The sequence below is a fragment of the Amphiprion ocellaris genome, chromosome 17, assembly GCF_022539595.1.
Source record: "Amphiprion ocellaris isolate individual 3 ecotype Okinawa chromosome 17, ASM2253959v1, whole genome shotgun sequence".
In the NCBI taxonomy this organism is placed as follows: Eukaryota; Metazoa; Chordata; class Actinopteri; family Pomacentridae; genus Amphiprion; species Amphiprion ocellaris.
In genome coordinates, this window is record NC_072782.1 from 25,317,910 (window position 1) to 25,338,940 (window position 21,031).

Sequence of the window (21,031 nt, forward strand, 5' to 3'; positions counted from 1 at the left end):
CCGGAATTTCTAGAAGAATGGAAGGCAGAGCCTTCAGTTATCAGGTGGTTCTCCTGTGGAACCAGCTCCCAGTTTGGGTTGGGGAGGCAGAAACCCTCTCTATTTTTTTGAAGACCAGGCTTAAAACCTTCCTTTTGACATACCTTATAGTTACACAACTGACTTCTTCGACGCCCCTTAGTTATGCCCCTAGTTATACTGCTATAGGCTTAGGCTGTTGGGCAGCCCCTCTCAATGCACTGATCCCTTCTCTCATGACCTGTGTCTTTGCAATATATACCATAACTGCATTGCATCCACTTTGTGTCCCCATGTGTCCTTTCTCCGAGCGTCCCTGGACTCAGATCTGGGTGCTTCTGATCTGTGGTTACTGTCCCACCAACTGGCTTTGTCTCCATCATGTCCACTGTGGGATGCTGCTGCTGTCTTTCCTCCAGCTCACAGCTTCCAGCTGCCCATCTCCACCAATCTATTCTGCATCGCCCTTACTATATTTGATTTGATCATCCATACAGTGTGTAGACCGTGGGGCATGCCTTGAAAATAAGCCTAGAAAACGAGTTTATTTGACCATCAAGGGAACTAAGAAAACAGACTCGCTGTAGGCTAATTTGGAAGTGCTCTTTCCAAAAATGCAATGTTTGCCACTGTAAAGTGCACATTAACCCTCTACAGGCCAAAAACAGAAAATAATCATTTTTATGATTTTATATCATCGGATAATGGCAGGTTGCTGATATAAACCCATTTCAGGCCAAAACATGAACAACAATGCAATTTAACACAACTTTAATCAACGGATTTAATCCTGAAATAGAGAGGCGATGAATTAGGAAGTATAGATACCCGCATTGCAAACATTATCCCAAAAAACTTTACTTTTTTGAGGGCTCTGGTCATCATTTGATGGAGTCAGTACTTCAAACTTCTGCTGAGGTTCTATGTTACGAACCCTATGTTACCATAATACAACATGAAATGCTTTACAAATATTTGCCGATGATGTCATGTGCTGTGGAGTGTAATCGGTTTCAGCTGTGCTGGACCTGAAGAGTTGTGCAGCTTTGCTTTCTGTCTCCCTGCTTCTCTGACACACAGCAAAGCCCATTTACAAGGTGTCAACAGCGAATTATTCCATAGGACACAGACATTCTGCAACACAAAGTGCTGAGGGGAAGCTGTCACTCAAAATGCAAACTGGTGCTTTGCAATCGCTTAAGCTGCTTTAACAAATAAAAAAGATTAATATTAACATAATGACATAAATTCTGTGACAGTGCTGAAACTTGACTGTTGCACTAACCCTACCCCTTTATACTTATACTTGTAAATACATTCACATTTTTTTATATTTCAGTAATTGTACAAATTTCATTGATATTTCAAAATGTTTAGTATTGCTCATTCATCAGCTGAACATATTTTCAGTGATGAATGTGTTATGAGTTGCTCTGCCTTCAAATCTATGTAGGCCCATTCTGTCCTTTCTAACTCATTAGCTAATTCATGTTGTAATTTTACAAAGTTATCTAGCACTGACAATGTCATTTGAAGATTTTTTGGTATTTATCCATTCATGTTTCTTGCTAATATCTGTAGTTATGCATGTGATTACTTATTTACAATTCTCATACATTAACAAACTTGTTTTTTGTTACCTTCACTGTCACTTGCTAATATTTAATGTCACTTTAGGAGCCTCCATTGTGAATAAATACATCTGAAAATTTTAATTTTTTAAACTTCTACAGTCCCTCCTACTGCACAATATTAAAAACAAAGAACTAACCACTGACTGGTAAAGAGAGAGCTGATATGAGGCTGAAATAGTGATATTAAACCATCTAAAATTTCAGTGTGAAGGCGTTGGCTCTACAGAGAAAACATCACTCAACATGAGCTACTCTTCCCACAAAGTGTAGTTTTCAAGATGTAACCATCCTTTCCCTGAGACAAAAGCAAGCCGTTTTGAATCCATAGATAAAGGACTTATCACACACCAGTTTTGTGACCGTCCCATGCAATTAAAAACAAATACTGATTCACTGGCTATTTATTCATCATGCTTGTCAGGTGTTATGTAACCAGTAATTACTATGACAACATAACAAACTGTATCCAAACTCCACCTCTGCTTTTGGCAAACTGTCTAAATGGACAAACTGCCCGGTTTCACAGATAAACATCTCGGATTACATGTCAGTGCTTTTAAAAGTTGTCTTTAAGGCAGGAAATAAGAGACAGAAAGAAAAAAAAAAAACAAATCAAGCTGAGAAACTACATCTTTCTGTTCCTATTACAGTCCAGGATTATGGAGAATGATGCAAGGAAGGCCAGAGCTATGCTATGCTACTTCAAGATCCACACTTTGACAACCATGATTTAACATATCATCATAGTGGCAGCTACAAAATTACCTCAACTTCATTTCAATTGAGGGATTTTGTGACTCTGGGCAAAACAAAATAGCTGCATACAATTGTAGAATGCATTCATTCTGTTTCCTTATTTTGAGAGATCATTCCACTGTTACTGCAACCTCTCCTTTGGTGAGCACACATTTTTTCCAGACTGAACTTGCAACTTGCATTGGACAGAGTACAGGGACAACTTTGTCATCTGCAACTTGTCATGAATGCAGACAAAACAACATGCGTGTTCTGTACTACATCAAGAACTGTGAGAGCAGCACTGTGAGAAATCTTTAATAAGAAATGGCCAACAAATTAAGTTGGTATCTAGGATTTTTAATTGAGAACCACTTGTCTTTTAAGGAGCACATTCAGTATGTGGTAAAAAACAAACAAAAAATCCTGAAACTCTTATTAGGTTTTTACTGCAGAAACAGGCCTTGCTTTTCTTTTTTGTGTGAAGCAGAAACTGTTGGAAACATCATTGCAGTCTGCCTTGTCTGTGTGCAAGTGTTTCATATGAGCAAGTTTTAATGTTGTTAATTTTATTGGTTGTTTACTGTTTTTAATGCAACTATGCTGCTGCCCTCTTGGCCAGGTCTCCTTTGTAAAGGAAATCTCTGATCTCAGTGTGACTAACCTGCTTAAATAGATGCTAAATAAAATAAAAATAATTTGTTGTTGTTGCAACAACGCTGTTGAAGAATAAGCAGCGAGGTTGAGTAGTGCCACGTTATCCAGCTCTATTAATACCTCCATGGTGCCAGTCTGACTCACCAGATGTAGGATGCAAGTATAAGCCGTTGCTCGTTTCAGTCAGCTTTGTCCTTCCTTCCGCTATCTGTGAGTTACCGTTTTCTTCATTAGGAGAAACAACCATCTCCAAGCAGCAACCTACCATACTGAAACATTTTGCAGAGGATTTTGATGATGCAGTCAAGAAGCCCTGCTAGTTTACTGCAATGAATTACCTATTTTGATGACTGTGCTCATCTACCTGCATGTAAATATTCCACTGAAACATCCATCACTATTTTGAGGGCACACTGAACAACAAACTTGAATTCCTTCACTTAGCGATGCCCACAATTGTAATCGGGTTAAAAAATTACAAAGCAGTCAAAGTATTTTGCCCCAAGAGCAGAATGATTGTGTGGTGCAAGGGTTAAGGTGGAGAAGGGGGGCTTGGAGCCTCTGTGTCATGCTCCCACGATCTCATTGCTGTCAAGGGGAGTGGAAAGGGGCGTCGCTGTAGCGCATAGTTTAATTACTTCAAGCAACACTAAGTGTCTCACTTGTAGTGAAAGTCAGACAGAGTGAGGCTAAGTCTTTATGAGGAACAGACTCATTCTATCCAAGGAACAAGCATGCCTTCCCAGTTTAGAAATCATCACTTGACAAAAGTGGAAAAGCGCTCTGCTGCACATGAATGAAGTTCCAACAGGAAAGCTTTGACTGTTGCTGCTGCTTATCGGACACTGCACAGACATCATCTCAGATACAACATTTTCCGGATGGTCTTTACAGAAGACTGAGTTCACTGATAAAATAATAAACAAAAAGAGGAAATGTGGAGTGACTGACTGGTGAGGATTCTTGTCAAACCAGCAACAAAGCAAAGGGATCTAAGCAAACAGACAAGCAAAGGTAAGCCAAGCAACTTTCTGACATGACATTTTCATTTCATATGAAACACACTGAATTGTGAAGGTGCTCTGTGGCCACATGGCCCTTCATCATAGCCAGTTTTTACCCTTTACTCAGTTTTCCTTGCCTTGCCCCTTTAAGTGGCAATTAGGATGTCTTAGTACACTTAATCCACTCTCACAGTATTGTATACAATCTGTATTCTGACTCATTACTGATGATTACAAATTGAAATATTCCACCTGTGGTACATATAATTTCCTCGTTGATATTGTTGGAAATGTAGATTGTTAGAAAGTTAGATTTTTGTGAGTTTGAACAAAGCTTTGCATCATGGTTCCATTCTGACTGACCAACGTCTGAGTCATTGGGATTAAATTTACTGTTACTGTCACCTCATCAGTGACCTGAGTCTTTTTTTAATCCAGAGAACAAAGTTTTATTAATTAAAAAGTCTAGTTTAAAAAATACACTGAAGTGGCAACAGAATTTTTTTGATTTAATACCTAATGCCGATAGAATTTTGATGAGTCTCATTTTCGCTATGCACATGGGATTTAAAGAACAAAGTGCATCTGCTACTATACAGGAAGAGTAGTCTGTTCACTGTGTTTTTGTGCAGCCAACTGCTACACTATACTTTGGATCAGGGAACACCAAGTCAACGGGCCTGTCTTTCAACATTTTACACTACACTGTAAAATCCCATCCTCATCTTAACTGTCAAGTGCACACATCAGGAATACACACAGTGTAGTTCATTCTGTTTTTTCAAATAAGCACTTTTTTAGTATTCCTTTAACTATCTGTTTTTGAAATGGTTCTAATGTCAAAATTCAAAATAATATTTAAAAAAAAAAAAATCATTGTCTAATGTTTTGATTTGCACCTTACCCTCATCCTAACCAGTCTAGCCAGATGGCCGCCCTATCTAAGACTGGCTCTGCCAAAGTTTCTTTTTTGTCCATCGCGGTGAAGGGAGGTGTATGTTTACCTTGAACTTTACTGAAGTAATTGAATGGAGCAGCACATAGGTACAGATACGTTTATATACACTCCCCCCCAAAAGTATTGGAACAGTTAGGTCAATTCCTTTATTTTTGCTGTAGACTGAAAACATCTGAGTTTCACATCAAACGATGAATATGAGACAAGAGATCAACATTTCAGCATTTATTCCACAAGCCACTTTATGTTGCTGTCATTTATAGTGTAGTAATATTGTATTTATTAATTTTTCATTCTTCATTCTTCATTCTTGTACACAGTGTACATATTATTGTTGTTATAATTATTATTATTACTGTACAGATGTTTAGTGCTGCCCTGAAAGATGCTGCTGCTGTGACAATGGAAATTTCCCCTGGCGTGGAGAGCAATAAATGATTATCTTAAAATCTTAATATTTTGTATGACCTCCTTTGGCCCCGACAACAGCTTGTATTCTTGCTGCCATTGTTCCTATGGACTTTTCCACAGTCTCTTTTGTTAATGAGTTCCAAATAGTTTCTAGCTGTTCCCAGAGACTTGCATTGGATAAAACCTTTGTGCCATCTGTTTTTGAATTCAATAAATCTCAGATCTGTCCAATAGGATTCAAGTGTGGACTTTGACTTGGCCAGTCCATCAGTTCCAGTGTTCCAGATTCCTTTTTCTTGGTCCAGTAGTCTCTGCACAGCTTTGAAATATGTTTAGGGTTATTGTCTTCTTGGTATATGAACCCACCACCAATCAGGTTCAATCCAGAAGGGATTCCATGATGCACCAAGATGTTGTGGTAGACCTTCTTGTTCATGATACCATCCATTTGAACTCATTTGCCCATGCCGTTTCCACAAATGGAATCCCAAACTTTAATGGAATCCTTATCATATTTCACTGTGGGTGCATCAAAATATTCTCTAGCTTTTCTGTGGACATAAAAACAATGATGCTGACCCAAGAGTTCAATCTTGGACTCGTCCATCCAGAGCACCTTCTTCCAGTCACCTGCAGTACAGTGTTTATGCTCCCCGGCAAATTTTAGGCATTTTTGGATGTTTGTAGGCAATAATAGCTTCCTAGCAGCTATTCAGTTTGAAATTCCCCACTCCTGTTCAAAATGGTGAAGGGTATGGAACTCACTGATAAAGACAGTCTGAATTGGAGCATTTCATGATGCTGGATGGTCTTGGAGACAAATAGGGCAAGATATAAAGTGTTCTCACAGTATAATCAAGTATCCTTTGGACTCTATTGCAGAGACTGCTACTTACAACTGCTTATAACTGAGGCAGATGTCAGGCAGAGACAGAGGAAAGACCACTGCTGATTTTCAGGAAGAGATTAATGCTTAGTGTAATGGGAAAGCAGGAAAGCCCTGCTAGGTGTTTTTCAAATCCAAAACAAGCCGCACTTTGATTCACACGTCTTAGATAGAGCAGGCACCTTCTACTTGATATTCTCAATCTCAGTGCCACAATACAGTCAGGAGTGTGCTGATGCTATAACTTCTGATTCAACTGCAACAGACTGAAAAATAGCTCTTTACTAACATCAGAACTATCAAGCAACAAATTGAGGCAGAGCAGGAAGACTTTAGTTAGATGCCAGTGAAACAAGAGTTCCTATGCAACAATCCATTCCTCTGCAAAGAGACAAAGGAGCAGAAAATGAAATTTAATGTATTCAATGTATGAAGCCTGGCTTCTCTTTCACGTTTCTCCACATCCTGTAATTCCTTAGTGTCCAGACTCTGGCCCATGTTTGAAGCACAGATGAGATGCAGCCACCAGCAACTGCTCTGGCTGTATGTGAATATGTGTGAGTGAGAATGAATGAATGAATGATTAAGAGAATAAGACACAGTACCAAGGATAGAAAGAAAGAATTGGGAGATGAGGAGGGATAAAGCACGTATGACAAATTGGTTTATCACGTTTGCTGCAGCCGAATAATTCTGACATCTACCACAGAGGACTGTGTTTGTTCTCCTTGTGGTTGTATATATGTCTGCTGACACCTTTTAGAAGTCGGCCTAACAGATGGTGGTCTGTCTGCTGCTTCAGTCTGGGAAGAGTTTATGGTGTGAATGCTACACTTCCCAGTGATCTGACGAACACTCTGACACACTGTGGCAATGGACTGGATTTACCGTTGTTTCTACAAAGATCTGTAGTTTCTGTGTGTACAGTGGCAAGCAAAAAATTGTAAAAGGACCTTTTGTTTTCTGCACTAACTGGTCTAAAATGTCATCCAATTTCTATTTAAGTCACAAGTTCAAACAAACACAATCCAATTCAATTAATAACGCACAAATTAATATAATCTTCGGTGCTCTTACTGGACACACTCAATAAACATTCTCAAGGCTGGTGGAAAAAGCAAGTGAAATCTGTTATTTATAACTGTTCGATCATCTTTTGGCACCAACAGACTGAAAAAAAGTGTTTCCTGTACCTATAAATCAGATATGGACAAAGTTCAGGAGGTACTCCGGACCAGTCTTTTTTACAGAACTGCTTCAACTCAGTTTCTTACACGTGTTGTCTGGAAGGCCCTCTTCCACAGGGTTAAGAGCTGAGCTCCAACTTTCAAAAGAGAGATTTTCTTTGTGTCAGACATTTTACTGTTAAAAAAATAAATTTTGGTGTTAGATATACAGTGTGCCACATGCAATACATTAATGCAACTATAGTTATATTAGAAATAACTGCAATATAAACAGACTCTTTCCTGAAATTGTATCAGTCGAGGGTTTAATGGCACATTTCTAATGGGAAAACAGTTTTTGTGTTTCTTGTCCTAAAAAAATGTTCATGGGCTGGGGCTGATACACCAGTTGCACATTTTTGTACAACTTAAGTAAAAGTATCAGGAAACAAGAAAGGAATTTGCATATTAACCACGCCTGGATGTAATTAGAAAGAGATGACAAACACAAACATAGCTCTAATCTCATATAAACATAAATCATATACCAATGTATAAAAAGATCACATCTGCTGTACATATCAATAATTGTAATAAACTGCTAATGAAAACAATCATCCTTTTGAAAACATTTTTTTTAAATATATTTTTTTATTATGAGTACAAAACCTGCAGCAACTACAAGAAGCATGAAACACAAAATGCACAGTTAGCTAGCAAGCATCAGCTGGTGAGCTAAACAGATCTGCTATACTTCAGAATTCTTTCTTGACTAGGTATGATGCCGAAGTGCAACTCTCTTTCAGTCTTGCAGACTTGACGCAGCATATTGCTACCCCAACAGTCTGGACAACACCACTGGATCAAATCTACAGATGCTGGTACAAACCAATGCCATCAAGGAATTACAGCAGATTTTTGATTTTCCCTTGAATATTAAGACCAATTTCAGTTAAGAGATTAAAGACACTCTAAGTGTCTTTGTAATTTCGTCCTTTGCAAAGAATAAATTGGCAACACAGAGACTTCCTCGTTAAAATTGCAACACTATTGTGGAATTAGATAATCATTTTAAGCTCAAATTATCATTTAAATAAAATCTTCCATGGGCTTCCATAGTAGCAAAACAAACCACTTCAAAATCTGGTGAAATTTATAGAGTTATGATGACTTTAGACCTCTTGTGCTGATTGATATTCTTTAAGAGAGATAGCTTCACTGTTCCTATATCACTTCCTACTTTCTGGATTTCCAACTGTACTATACTTTTATATATTAGGGTTCCACACAGGCCTGCTGTGAGGCAGGAACTAAAATTGAACATACTCTCCGGTGAGTGAAATTCAGATTTTTGGTTTCTGTTAAAGTTCTTAGTCTCCAGGAAAAGTCCCACTGTTGGAAAGAGTTTCAGTTAGAGACCGATAATTGCTAGATCATGGAGCAAAAGCTATGTGGCATATGCCAGAAATAGCTGAACATTTACAGCCCCTGTTGGATTATGGGAAAATGTCTGAAGTCCATCAACAGTGGCTGAACTGACCAGGCTGAGGCAGGACTTGGCAAAACATGGAATCATGTAGTAACTACTATCTCCAGGGACTTACCCTTTTGTGTTTTGTGTTATTGAACATTCCATAGCTGTGAGAGCATTTTTCATTCCAAGAAACATTATGAAAGACCAGTGACGATTATGTGGTTTCAGCCAAGAGTGGAACAATAGATTTTTGCAAAGAAGAGCAACGTTTCTCTGTATGAGTTCAAGTTGAAGCGACTTTTTGTCTGTCTATTTTTCTTTTCTTGTCTATGATAGTTAATCAGTTCCTCCAGGATTTTGCAGGCTTTTTTCGAGATTGTTGTGGCCTAAAATACCTGAACGTGCAGCCGCTTTTCTAAAAAATTGCAACGTAAGTTGTGATGTTTTAAGCATATTTGTTGCGATGAAATTGTGGGAGACAGCGACAATTGCAAAAAAGTAGCATTTTTTTTTTAGCTTTTAGAACATGTTTCGACATTTTAATTGACAATATTTATTCCTAAACTAATTCTTTAATACATTCTAACCCATTTACACGAGCTCGCATACCACAGTGGGAAATTCGCACCAGCCAGATACTGGTTTAACATGAAGTGGTTGGTAGATTTAAGGCACAAAATGATAATTTACTATTGAATAAATCATATTTGGACATATCTGTCAGTGGCTTAAAAAGTTAGTTTCACATCCTCACCCCCACAAGCTCACGGCCTGTCACGTCAACTAATTAATCTAACTTAGCTTCATTCTTTCAATACTCGCAACAGATCTGGATGCAACGGCTTCCGTCACGGTGATTTGCCTGGTCTGTGGTCCGCTTGTTTCAGCCATTCTCCTAATATGTTTCGCGGTAGAAAAGTGTTTGTCAATCGATGATTTCCGTTTGCATTCCACCACAGTATTGCATGGGTGCAAAACAGTTTACCTCCGCTTTCGTGAAGAACATCAGGGAATTTTTTTGCATGGTCTTTAGCAGTAATTTTTGTTTGTAATTGAATCAGACATTTCTTCAAACCAAAAACAAAGAAGTGAATTCGGTGACACACGTGCATTACGTTTGCGCTGGGGACTGCTATGATTGGTGGAACTCATGGGAAACTGGCCAAAATTGCGGAAAAGTTGCAGTGATTGGACAAAACTGCGAGGTCCTGCAGAATTCACGCGAGATTGGTTGAATTTGTGTGGATTGCTGGGATTGCAACATTGCAAATTCCTGGAGGGACTGATTACTAAATGAATGAAATTGGGAGTAATTACTTTTGACAGTTATCAGTATAGTATTTAATCTAGAAATCTTCATTTTTAAACATTGTCACATGTAATTAAAGACAAGTGGCGACTGAAGCTGTTCTGAAAGCTGAGGGTCAGGTTAAAAAAGAAAACTTGTTACTATGGTACATTGCCATGGAAGACAAACATAAATATGTGTCCTAAGTGGTCTTAATAAGGGTGCGGTGAGTAAAAGTATAAATAGAGGAATAACGTTGTCACCTTCATCATAGCTTGAAATAGATGCAAATGTTGAATTGTCACATTAACAAAGCTATGTATAAACCCCAAATCCAATGCCAGAGAGATGTGGGGTTTACAAAGCTAACGCAGGACAGAGATATGAAGTTGGTCTGATGAAGACACTTTATGCTGGGCTTTCCTTTTATACATCTGCACATTTAGGCTACTTTTTACTCAGTCTATGTATACTATATATATATATATATATATATATATATATATATATATATATATATATATATATATATATATATATATATACATACTATTAAGAATTGGGAATGCTTCAGCAGCATTTTAGCATTTACATGATCCAATGCAAGTTCCTAAACCACAGTGAGGCCAAGGGGGCTGTTTGAGCATCTAAAGCTTGTGTCATTGTTTAGGTCAAGGAAAAGTCAGAATAAGACAGAAATCTTGGTTCAGTATTGAAAAAGCAGCCGAACTGAAGGATAAGATGGGATCCATTCAATTTGATCTTTAAGTTTGTTTCCTAAAAGCCCAGTACCAGTATGTGGATCATAGGGTTGGAACCTCTGACCTAAACATAATTATAAAAACCTTAATCATGTTTTAGTTGGCCGGAATGGATACTGCAGGAAAATAAACATGATACTAATTGTGACAGATTTAAAAATTAAGTATTTTTAAATTACTAAACATTGATAATAGCTGTAATCCAACTAAATTACTAGTTTTCTTGAATTTACTAGCAAATACAGATTAGTACTTGGGAGACTGAGTTGCACGTGCCTGCAGGCAGCCTCTGTCGGTACTGTACACTGCCTATTCAACAAGAAACAGCAGACAAACACCGTTAGAGACAAGGTGGACAACACAGATGGCAATCCAGCATCTTCATAAATATTCATACACAAGTAACACCAGCTTAATGAAATGAAAATTAACATTGAGTGATTATCTCCTCCCCCTCTGTTCCAGAAATTGTGTTGGTTTGGACGCACGAAGACTGTACTATGATTCTCACTGTGGCGGTTTTGCGTGGTCTCCTGTTGCTCTGTGGACCAGAGTCAACTCTCCAGGGAGACACTCAGGAATTTGGGAACAGTGATGACATACTTGAGACAGAGTTTGTCTACGCACCAAAACAGCAAAAACGTGCCGTTGTTGACTACAGCGCCTCTCAAACAGGCAAATGTTCTTACACCTTTATTGTCCCTCAGCAGAAAAACAAGGGAGCCATCTGTGTGAACTCCAAGGAACCTGAGGCCCTGCTGGAAAACCGGGTCAACATTCAGGAGCTGGAGCTCCTTAACAATGAACTGCAGAGACAGCAACTGCAGATTAAGGCGCTTCAGCAGCTGGTAGAAGTCGATGGAGGCGTGATAAACGAAGTTAAACTACTGCGCAAAGAGAGTCATAACATGAATTCCCGAGTTACACAGCTCTACATGCAGCTGCTGCATGAGATTATCCGTAAACGAGACAATGCTCTGGAGGTGTCACGGCTGGAGACCCACGTACTCAACCACACAAACGAGATGGGGAGGCTGGCTTCACGATATCGTGACCTAGAACATAAGTATCAGCATCTGTCAGCCCTTGCAAGCAACCAGACTGCTCTCCTGGTGCAGCTAGAGGAGCACTGTAAGCAGGGGGGATATTTGTATCGTGTGACGCAGAAGCACAGGCGTCCTATCCAGCCACACTCTCCTGCAATCCCCCCACCTCCTATACCTGCATTGTCTCCTGGAGGCTACAGACCCTACCATCCACCCAGCTTCACCCGTCACACCAACAATCCCATGACTAATGACATACAGAGTGACCAGAATGCCAAAGCATTACCACCTCCACTGTCCACAGTGCCATCTGCAACATACAGTTTGACAAATGAGCCTTCTGGTAAGTAGCTGCCCACACTGTCACTTATGCATCTTCCTCTCAGGCCTGTCAATAAATTAATTATATATAAAAGATCCATTGTCTTTGGGTCTGAAAAGTCAAGCCAAGACCGAAGTGCCTTAAACCCACATTCTTTCAAACAGCCAACATGGGGCGAGTCATCTGGCTGCAAAAAGAAGTCTGACAATATGACAGTGGATGAGAAAATTATCCTTCTTCTCCCCTGTTCTGTTGTTTCAGTTAACATTTTCCTAATGAGTTTACAGTCTCCTTCACTTGTTTCAAGTCTATTTAAGTATAGCATGATGTTTTAGAAATTCTGACAACATTTAAATGAATAGACAATCAACCAGGGTATGTTTTAGGGCAGGGATACCTTGTGATTGACATGTCACTACTGTATCAGTGTGTGCAGTGTCCTCGGCTTCTTCACTCAGATTCAACACTCACTTGTTATGTCTGGCTTCAAAAGAACATGACAAGGGTGATATACCAAACTCAAGGCTTCACAAGTCAATAGACCAGTGGATGACATCACAGTGACTATTTTATATACGGTCAATGTGTCCAATATTTACTGAGAACATGCATACAGATGAGCATGGAGCCCTTTATGATTACGACAGGTGCAACTGAAGCCCTACTGGTCCTTACAGTAAGATATTCTTTTAAAAAGTCTGTTAGTCATGCCTGTGTGGTAGAAGTACAAAGCATTATAAAGTGAATGCACTGTTTGACACTCACAAGGAGCAATCCTCAATATACTTAGTTTCTTGAAAGTGAAGATGGTTGGTAGATGACAAGTAGATTTTTAAGAAAGTAAATAGATTAACAATCAAAATGCAGCCCAAAATTGAACAAAAATGGAACATTTAAGAAATAAATGGCAGCATTTAAGAAAAAAAAAGTAGCCCTTGCTGTGGGAAAGGAAGCAGTGAATTTTATCAACAAAAAAAAATCAAATTCTGATGATTTTTAAAACAACAAAGGCTTACATACAAATCGACTTGATTTTTAGTATTGTAATGGCTATGTGTAGTTCAGTTATGTGTTACAGTAAAGAACAGAAGTGGGTACACTCCTGTGTAATATCACTTAAATGTCAAACAATTCAAAATTGCATGACCGTACAGTAATTGCAATACTTCTACGTTAGGGTATTGCTGTTGTTTAAAATTAAAACTGAACTGTTTAGATCAACTATATTAAATCTTAATGCATCAAAGTCAGTACACCTTTCATTGCAGAGAATTCAATCTCATTTTTTAAAAACTTCATATGTCTGCTTGTATTTTGATGACAGACTCACTCCTCTCCGTGGAGGATACTAGTGTAGCACAAATTTCTGAGACAGTTTTTTCAAGTGCTCTTTGCTGTTCGTGTTGTGTTGCTCTGCCTTTTTTTGTAAAATACCTCTTCTATTGGAATGAAGCTGGGCAATGTACTTGGCCAGGTCATAAATTTGACTGTATTCTTCTTCAGAAACTGTTGTGGCAGTTTGTTTTGGATCGTTATCGTGCTGGAAGATTCCCCTTCTGCTAAGCTTCTACAGACTGGGAGTCATCCTGTCAGACAGTATTTTGCATATTCACAGGAATTCACAGTGCCATCAATGCATGTCAGCTCTCCAATGCCTTTTGCATTAATGAAGCCTCATATTATCACATTCCCACCTCCATGCGTCACTGTCAGGAGTCTGTATTCACCATGAAAGTCCTGACCAGGTTCATATCAAACATGGCAAATGCTATTTGTGTTCAACACATTAACTATGATCTAATCTGACCAAATAATGTGCTCTCAATATTATACAAATTTCATTTTTGACCCGTTTCACTCTGTAGTTTTGTGCCAGAGAGCAAACAAAGGTTTGTTTTTCTGGATGTTGCTCATGGAGGATGACATTAAGCAATCACCCTCGCACTGTCTCAGCTGTTACTGAAATTCAGTTTTCTATTAATAACCCCTGTGCCAAGCCTAAAGCATTTGCCCATCAGTTTTCTACAGATAGAGTTTTCAAGTAGTGCACTGTCCTTGGCTATATCACAGGGACATCACTACAGCTTTCATTAGTGCATCTTTAAAGTTTTTTTTAGTTGGTCACCAATCTTCCTGTATACTTTTCCATCTTTGTGAAGTCTCAAAAGCAGTTTTTTCATTTCTCTGGAAATTCTGTTCTGTGTACAGCTATGATCTTTTCTAAAGAATTAGTTTTGATTGTTCATAAGAGTATAGTTTACTGCTTAACTTCAAAAGAATACAAATATTGAGAGGTGACACAATTTTGAATCATTTGACACTGAAGTGACATTGTACAAGAGTGTATACTGTGTTTTCCGTTGCTACCAAGAAACATAGTGCAGTTTTGCATATAGTAATACTTAATGCTGTGGGCAGCAAAGAGAACGGAATGCATTTGTCATATTTGGCACACATAGCACATAGTCAGCTGTGACTTCTCTTTTCCAGAAGCCCTCTGTCCATGTGGTTTTACATTTCATTTGATGGTGCTGTGTCTGGTAAAATAATAATGACCATGACAGTTTGTCACTGAACATAAATGTCAGTCATGAAAGTTGATGTAGATCAACATACACTACACATTTTCGTTTGTATTTATACCCTCATCTCTGCAGGGCCTTTCAAAGACTGTCTAGAGGCTCTGGACAGTGGATACACCACCAGCGGCATGTATCTCCTAAAACCAGACAGTGGCAACCGACTCATGCAGGTCTGGTGTGACCAGACACAGGACTTTGGTGGCTGGACTGTCATTCAGAGACGCCAGGATGGCTCTGTCAACTTTTTTAGGAACTGGGAGACATACAAGGTAAAGAGAACCTGGGACTAGATTTATAAGGTTCTATATGAAGTCTAGATACATGGCAGATACAAAGCTACAAAAATGTTAACATTCATGGCAGTAATTGGAGATGAGGTGGTACATTTTAGAAATTACAGGCCTCAGAATCTTTAAAAAAGGACTAAGAACATGGAGCCCTGCTATTCTGACTCACCAGATGAAGACAGTGGGTATAAGCCTGCCAAATGCAGTAGAATAATAATAAAGTGCAGCCAGATCATTCCTCATTGCAAAGTAAACTGGCTAAGCAAGACTAGAGCAATGCTAGCAACACTTTGTGGCTGTAATTCTGAACAATGGTGCTTTGACCCAAATGCTTCCATCAGCATGCTAACATGCTCATAGCTAATTTGCTGTTGTTAAATAGGGATAATGTTTACTCTATTATCCAATCTTACTTTGGTATGTTGTTTTAAGGTTACAAATCAAAGTACTACAAAAATAAATGTTGACTTGATGATGGTGCTAACTGACTAGTCAGAAGATCACTAAAGTGATTACAATTCATCCTGAGTGAAACATTAATGTCTGTATCTGAATTTATGACAATTAATTCACTGACTATTGAAAACTACAAATGTCAACCTCATGGGGCTGTAAAAAAAAAAAAAAAGTCCAAGAATCAACAAGCTATTAGCAAAGGTTCTTATCTGACAGCCACTTGTACAAAGTCATGGCTTAATTCACTGAGTAGATGTATTAGTAGTTTCTAGCTTACGTGAAAACTGAACTGCTGAGAGCACTGGTGGAAAACTTGGAAGATTATCACATTTTGTCAAAAGCCCATAGATATCATACAGTCAAATATAATCTATATGCCATACTACAACTGTCCTATTTTGTAAAATTACTGGAGCCTCACTTTAAGTATGTAATATGTGAGTGCAACGCTGTCAGACCCTTAAAGGGAGGCATATTCAAAAATAGTTAAATTGCAAAGTCATCTTAATACACAGTCTGAGAGTGAGGCTAATAATCGTGTATGAACCAGCAATGGACTGCTCAACTTTAATTCTGGATAACCAGTTTAGATATTTTTATTTTCCATCCATCCATCCATTCTGTTCTGCTTATTCGGGGTTGAGTCGCGGAAGCAGCAGACAAAGCAGGTCATTCTAGACGTCCCTCCCCCGGCAACGCTTTCCAGCTCTTCCTGTGGGATCTCAAGGGGTTCCCAGGCCAGAGGAGATACACACTCCCTCCAGCGGGTTCTGGGTCTACCCCAGGGTCTCCTCCCAGGCAGACATGTTTGGAAATCCTCCAAAGGAATTCTCCCCGGAGGCATCCAAATCAGATGTCCAAACCAACTCAACTGGTTCCTTTCGACGCGAAAGAGCAGCAGCTCTATTCCGAGCTCCCTCCGGATGTCTGAGCTTCTCACCCTATCTCTAAGGCCAGCCACCCTGCGGAGGAAGCTTGTATCCATGATCTCATTCTTTCGTTCACTACCATAGAGCTCATGACCATAGCTGAGGGTTGGAACGTAGATTGACTGGTAAGTTGAGAGCTTCGCCTTGTGGCTCAGGTCCGTCTTTACCACGACAGTTTGATACAACGCCTGCACTACTGCTAACACACACCAAGCCGCCTGTCTGTATCTCGCTCCATTTTCCCATCATTTGTGAACAAGAAAATGATGGGAAGACCCCCACCCCCCTAACCCGAAGGGAGTAATCCACCGTGCTGAAGGTCACAGTCTGAGGAAGCCAACAGAACCAGATCATCTGCAAAAAGTAGAGACGCGATCCTGATGTCCTGAGGTTTATTTTATGGTAGGTAAATAGTGACTGAAAAATCAGAAAGGGTATTTTTTTAAAGATCAGAGATAATGACAAAAAAGTACTGTATGACGATCATGTCAGTGACTAATTTTAAAAACTGCCACTGTGACATAAAAATAGAAATTTTTAAAGTGAACTGAATAGCCTGCCATATAAACAATCATTCATGCCGTCCACAGGTATAATCTGCCTTTACTACGTTTGGCCAACCCATTTCATTGTGTAATATGTGATTTAGTGTAAGAGGACCTCAATAAAACCAAATGTATGAGATCACAACAGCAGGAATGAAATAATTTCCAACTAACTACACATGCTCTTAGCTTTGCTGCCAATGTAGTGAAACACAGACGTCATTCTTATTTTGTGTTTCCCAGTTACTACTAGTGGGACCTAGCGTTATGTAAATATGGATGCAGGTGGTGAAAGCTCTAGTTGCCGAAGATTAACATCCTGGGGATTATAGTGATTATGTTTCAGTCTGTATTCTCTACTTAATAATTTAAACTCAAGACAAAAGCAGAGTACTTCCAAGCCAGTCATTCCCTCATCCACCCTCAATGAGTCAACATGGCACTTTAAGCCCATTACACACTCACATCTGGCAGGAATGGTGGCTTCCACCTTACTAAATCCATGTGTCATAAATAATACAAAAACAGTAAACAAAGCCAGGGTTTCACACACAGTGAGTTCTGGTTGAGGAGGTCTTAAACACGTTCTGCGTGTTTAACTGCTCTTGGCCTCTTGCTCTGACATCACATTAGCATTTCACTGATGCCTGGGAAACACAGGTGGTTTCTGAGTCGTTCAGCTTCACCTCTCAAAGGAGAGACAATACTGTTTTTTTCTTGTAATTTGTAAAAAAGGATTATCACAGTAGCCTTTCCTGTTAAATCACATGCTGGGAATAGTACGAAAAAACAATTTCTTATCAATCCAACATCTGTCTCCTGTCACAGCAAGGGTTTGGAAACATTGATGGTGAATACTGGCTTGGCCTGGAGAACATCTATTGGCTGACCAACCAGGGTACCTACAAACTGGTAGTGACCCTTGAAGACTGGACCGGACGCAAGACCTTTGCAGAGTACACAAGCTTCCGTTTAGAGTCTGAGGCTGATTCCTACAGGCTACGGATAGGCCGATACCATGGCAATGCTGGAGACTCTCTGACCTGGCACAATGGCAAGCAGTTTACAACACTGGATAGAGACCATGATGTCTATACAGGTGAGTGGAATGCTGTGAACGAGAAGACAGTCACAACTTTTGGCAGGTTTTCAGTTTCAGTATTTTAGCCATTTTAAATTAAAAAAATAAATAAAATAAAATCTGATTCAATACATTCCTTTCATATGTATTGAAGTTTCCTATCAGAAACTCAGGCTTCAGATTATGAGCACACAGCACATGGCACCTAGACACCTACCAATATTTGGACCTGTTTCAAGCTACTCAGTTTTCTGAATTGAAGGTTTCTACAGTGGTTTAGGGCCCAAACCTAACAACGGAGATCTTAATGACTCCTTAAAAGGAAAAAAACAAACATTGTTTTAGTGTTTCTAGATAGAAGCTGATGCTTCTGTAAATAAAGCCAGTTGGAACCTGGAAATCTTCTGGAGCCAGCACTGAGCAGCCATAAGTAGCGTTGCATTTTAAGATACATTAGCATTGGCTTCAGCCTCAAGCTCTGGTAGTTTTAGTTAAGTCACTGCCACTGTCAAGGCGCATGTACTAGCAGAGTATTACAAGACAAGACGCGTTCAGACTAGTCCAACTTAGCATTGTACACTTTTGACCAAATTTGTCCAGGTGCCCAAAGGACTTTTAGTTGTAGTCCGTGATATAAACTGCACTGGGAAACTGTTTAAAGTTCAAAATGACTGAGTTAGAATACTTACTTTACTTTAAAATAGAATCCCAAGCAATAACACTTGTATGTTGTAGTTTCTTGAAATCTTTAGCAGTTCTGCTTTTTTTTGTTTTGCTTTTTTTTCTTTAAAGAGAAAAAAAAACTCTGTGCAGGAGAATATGGCTTTCTCTATGATTTTAAGTTCAAGAAAGTTGAATCCAGAGATTCAGATGTGACGAGCAAACCAGACTGCATTACCAATACATCAACAAACACATGCACCTTGAGTTATTTAAACACAACTGGCTGGCTCAAGTCAACAGCTCTACAAAAGTCCCAATATTATACATCTTGAATTACCAAATGTGAATAAACCTGCCTTATTTAATATCTCTGCCAACACACTAACTCTAGTGTTATTCAAAGTGCATGGCCAAAAAAAATTATTTTTGAGCAGTTTCCTACATTTACTAATACGAGACAGTGTTATACAGGAGTTGATTTATATAAATATGTACACATTAAGTTGTTGTAGACTGCACTCTTACATTCACAGAAGAAGCCGCATCACATCGAGCATGCTGAGAGCAGCTGGGTAGTAAAGTACTGGACTCACAGATTAATGATGAGTTTTAACCATGACCCCTGAGATGGTAGAAGTTCAAATATGTACCAGTTGGTGTGATTTGACTCCCTGTGTCTTCAGGAAACTGTGCCCATTACCAGAAGGGAGGATGGTGGTATAACGCTTGTGCTCATTCCAATTTGAATGGCGTGTGGTACCGTGGTGGACATTACCGCAGCCGCTATCAGGACGGGGTCTACTGGGCTGAGTTCAGAGGAGGAGCTTATTCCCTAAAGAAAGTGAGCATGATGATACGACCCAGTGCTAACACGTTCCATTAACAGCTCAGTCTGTTAAAAGTGAAGAGTTTACAGGACGTTTCCTGTCAGTGGGATCCATTTCTGTACCACAAAAACAGGCATCCTTGATTTGAACTTTCATTTTTTGCTGGTTGCTTTGCACTCATAATGTAGACTCAAGCTGTAAATGCTATGTAGTGACACAGTTGAAGCCATGCACAAGATTTTAATTTTTCTACAGGTACAGGTTTTACTTTTCTTGTTGAGCTCACAAAATCACATTGTATACATAACAACAAAAGCACACACACAGAATTAAATTAATGGAATTTCTTGTCTGTATAACCTGCCTTTTGGCAGGTTTTTATTTTGGTTTTGTTGCTTTTATTGATGTGCTCATCAACAAAATCAGTATATTCTGTATAACATGAAACTTACGACTTCCTTGTCTGTTATGAACTGACTGTATCTGTAACTGTGTCTGAATCTACGTATGAGTGTGTTCACTTGAAATGATCAGTGTTGGCACGAGATGACCACTTACAAACATGGATGGGCCTCAAGCTGCATATTTCCCACATAACGACAAAAAATAGAAATAAACCTGAACCAATACAGGCAAACCAATACCTCTTTACATTACCACAGCACTTAACTATTCTTTCAGGATAACAGCTCCAAGGTACTGAGACTCACTGTCACATCGGTTTATTATGGACATTGTGAGTTCGATTAAATCCTTCTAATGTAGGCAGAATTTACAAAACACAAAAAGCACAGATAGATAGCTGTTTTTTGTTTTGGTTTTTTTAAGGTAAAAAGAGCTACAGTATATTTGAACAAAAACTATACTGAGTACGACCTATTATTCCCTCTGCCTACCAAATGTTTGCTGGTCTGAAAAATCCAACACTGTATGAGTGTGCAGATACAGCATGTAACAGGGGCACTCTGTGTATGTACATATTCTGCTTCATTATGAACATTTTTATAGTCTGGATGTTATTGATTTTACAATAAACTATGTACAGCTTCCTTGTGTTCCTAGTGATCTCATTTGACAAATACCAAGCACTCAAACCACTTCCACAATGAAACGTGTTTCCATTAAATGTCTACATTGTCATGTGCATTTTCCTGTGTGCATTATTTGTGGTGGTGGGATATCACAAGTATGAATGTGTCTGATAATTATGTTCATCATGATGTTACTTGTGTGTAATTCTTATGTACATGCTGATGAACTACTCAAACAGGTTCAAACCATGTATATGTTCAATTACTGCA

At 39.0% G+C, this 21,031-nt stretch overlaps 2 protein-coding genes across 3 annotated transcripts in view; one reads left to right on the forward strand and one right to left on the reverse strand.

The window, feature by feature from the left end:
* Nucleotides 1–21,031, reverse strand: part of LOC111582482 (ras-specific guanine nucleotide-releasing factor RalGPS1) — an 83,324-nt gene that overhangs the window by 31,047 nt on the left and 31,246 nt on the right. The gene's annotated exons all lie outside the window — the stretch shown is intronic.
* On the forward strand, nucleotides 3,706–20,779 carry LOC111579150 (angiopoietin-related protein 2-like). The gene is made up of 5 exons (XM_055019197.1): nucleotides 3,706–4,058; nucleotides 11,458–12,381; nucleotides 15,018–15,211; nucleotides 17,988–18,258; nucleotides 19,587–20,779. The coding sequence occupies exons 2-5, from the start codon at nucleotides 11,493–11,495 to the stop codon at nucleotides 19,784–19,786; spliced, it is 1,554 nt and encodes a 517-aa protein (XP_054875172.1). The 5' UTR covers nucleotides 3,706–4,058; nucleotides 11,458–11,492; the 3' UTR covers nucleotides 19,787–20,779.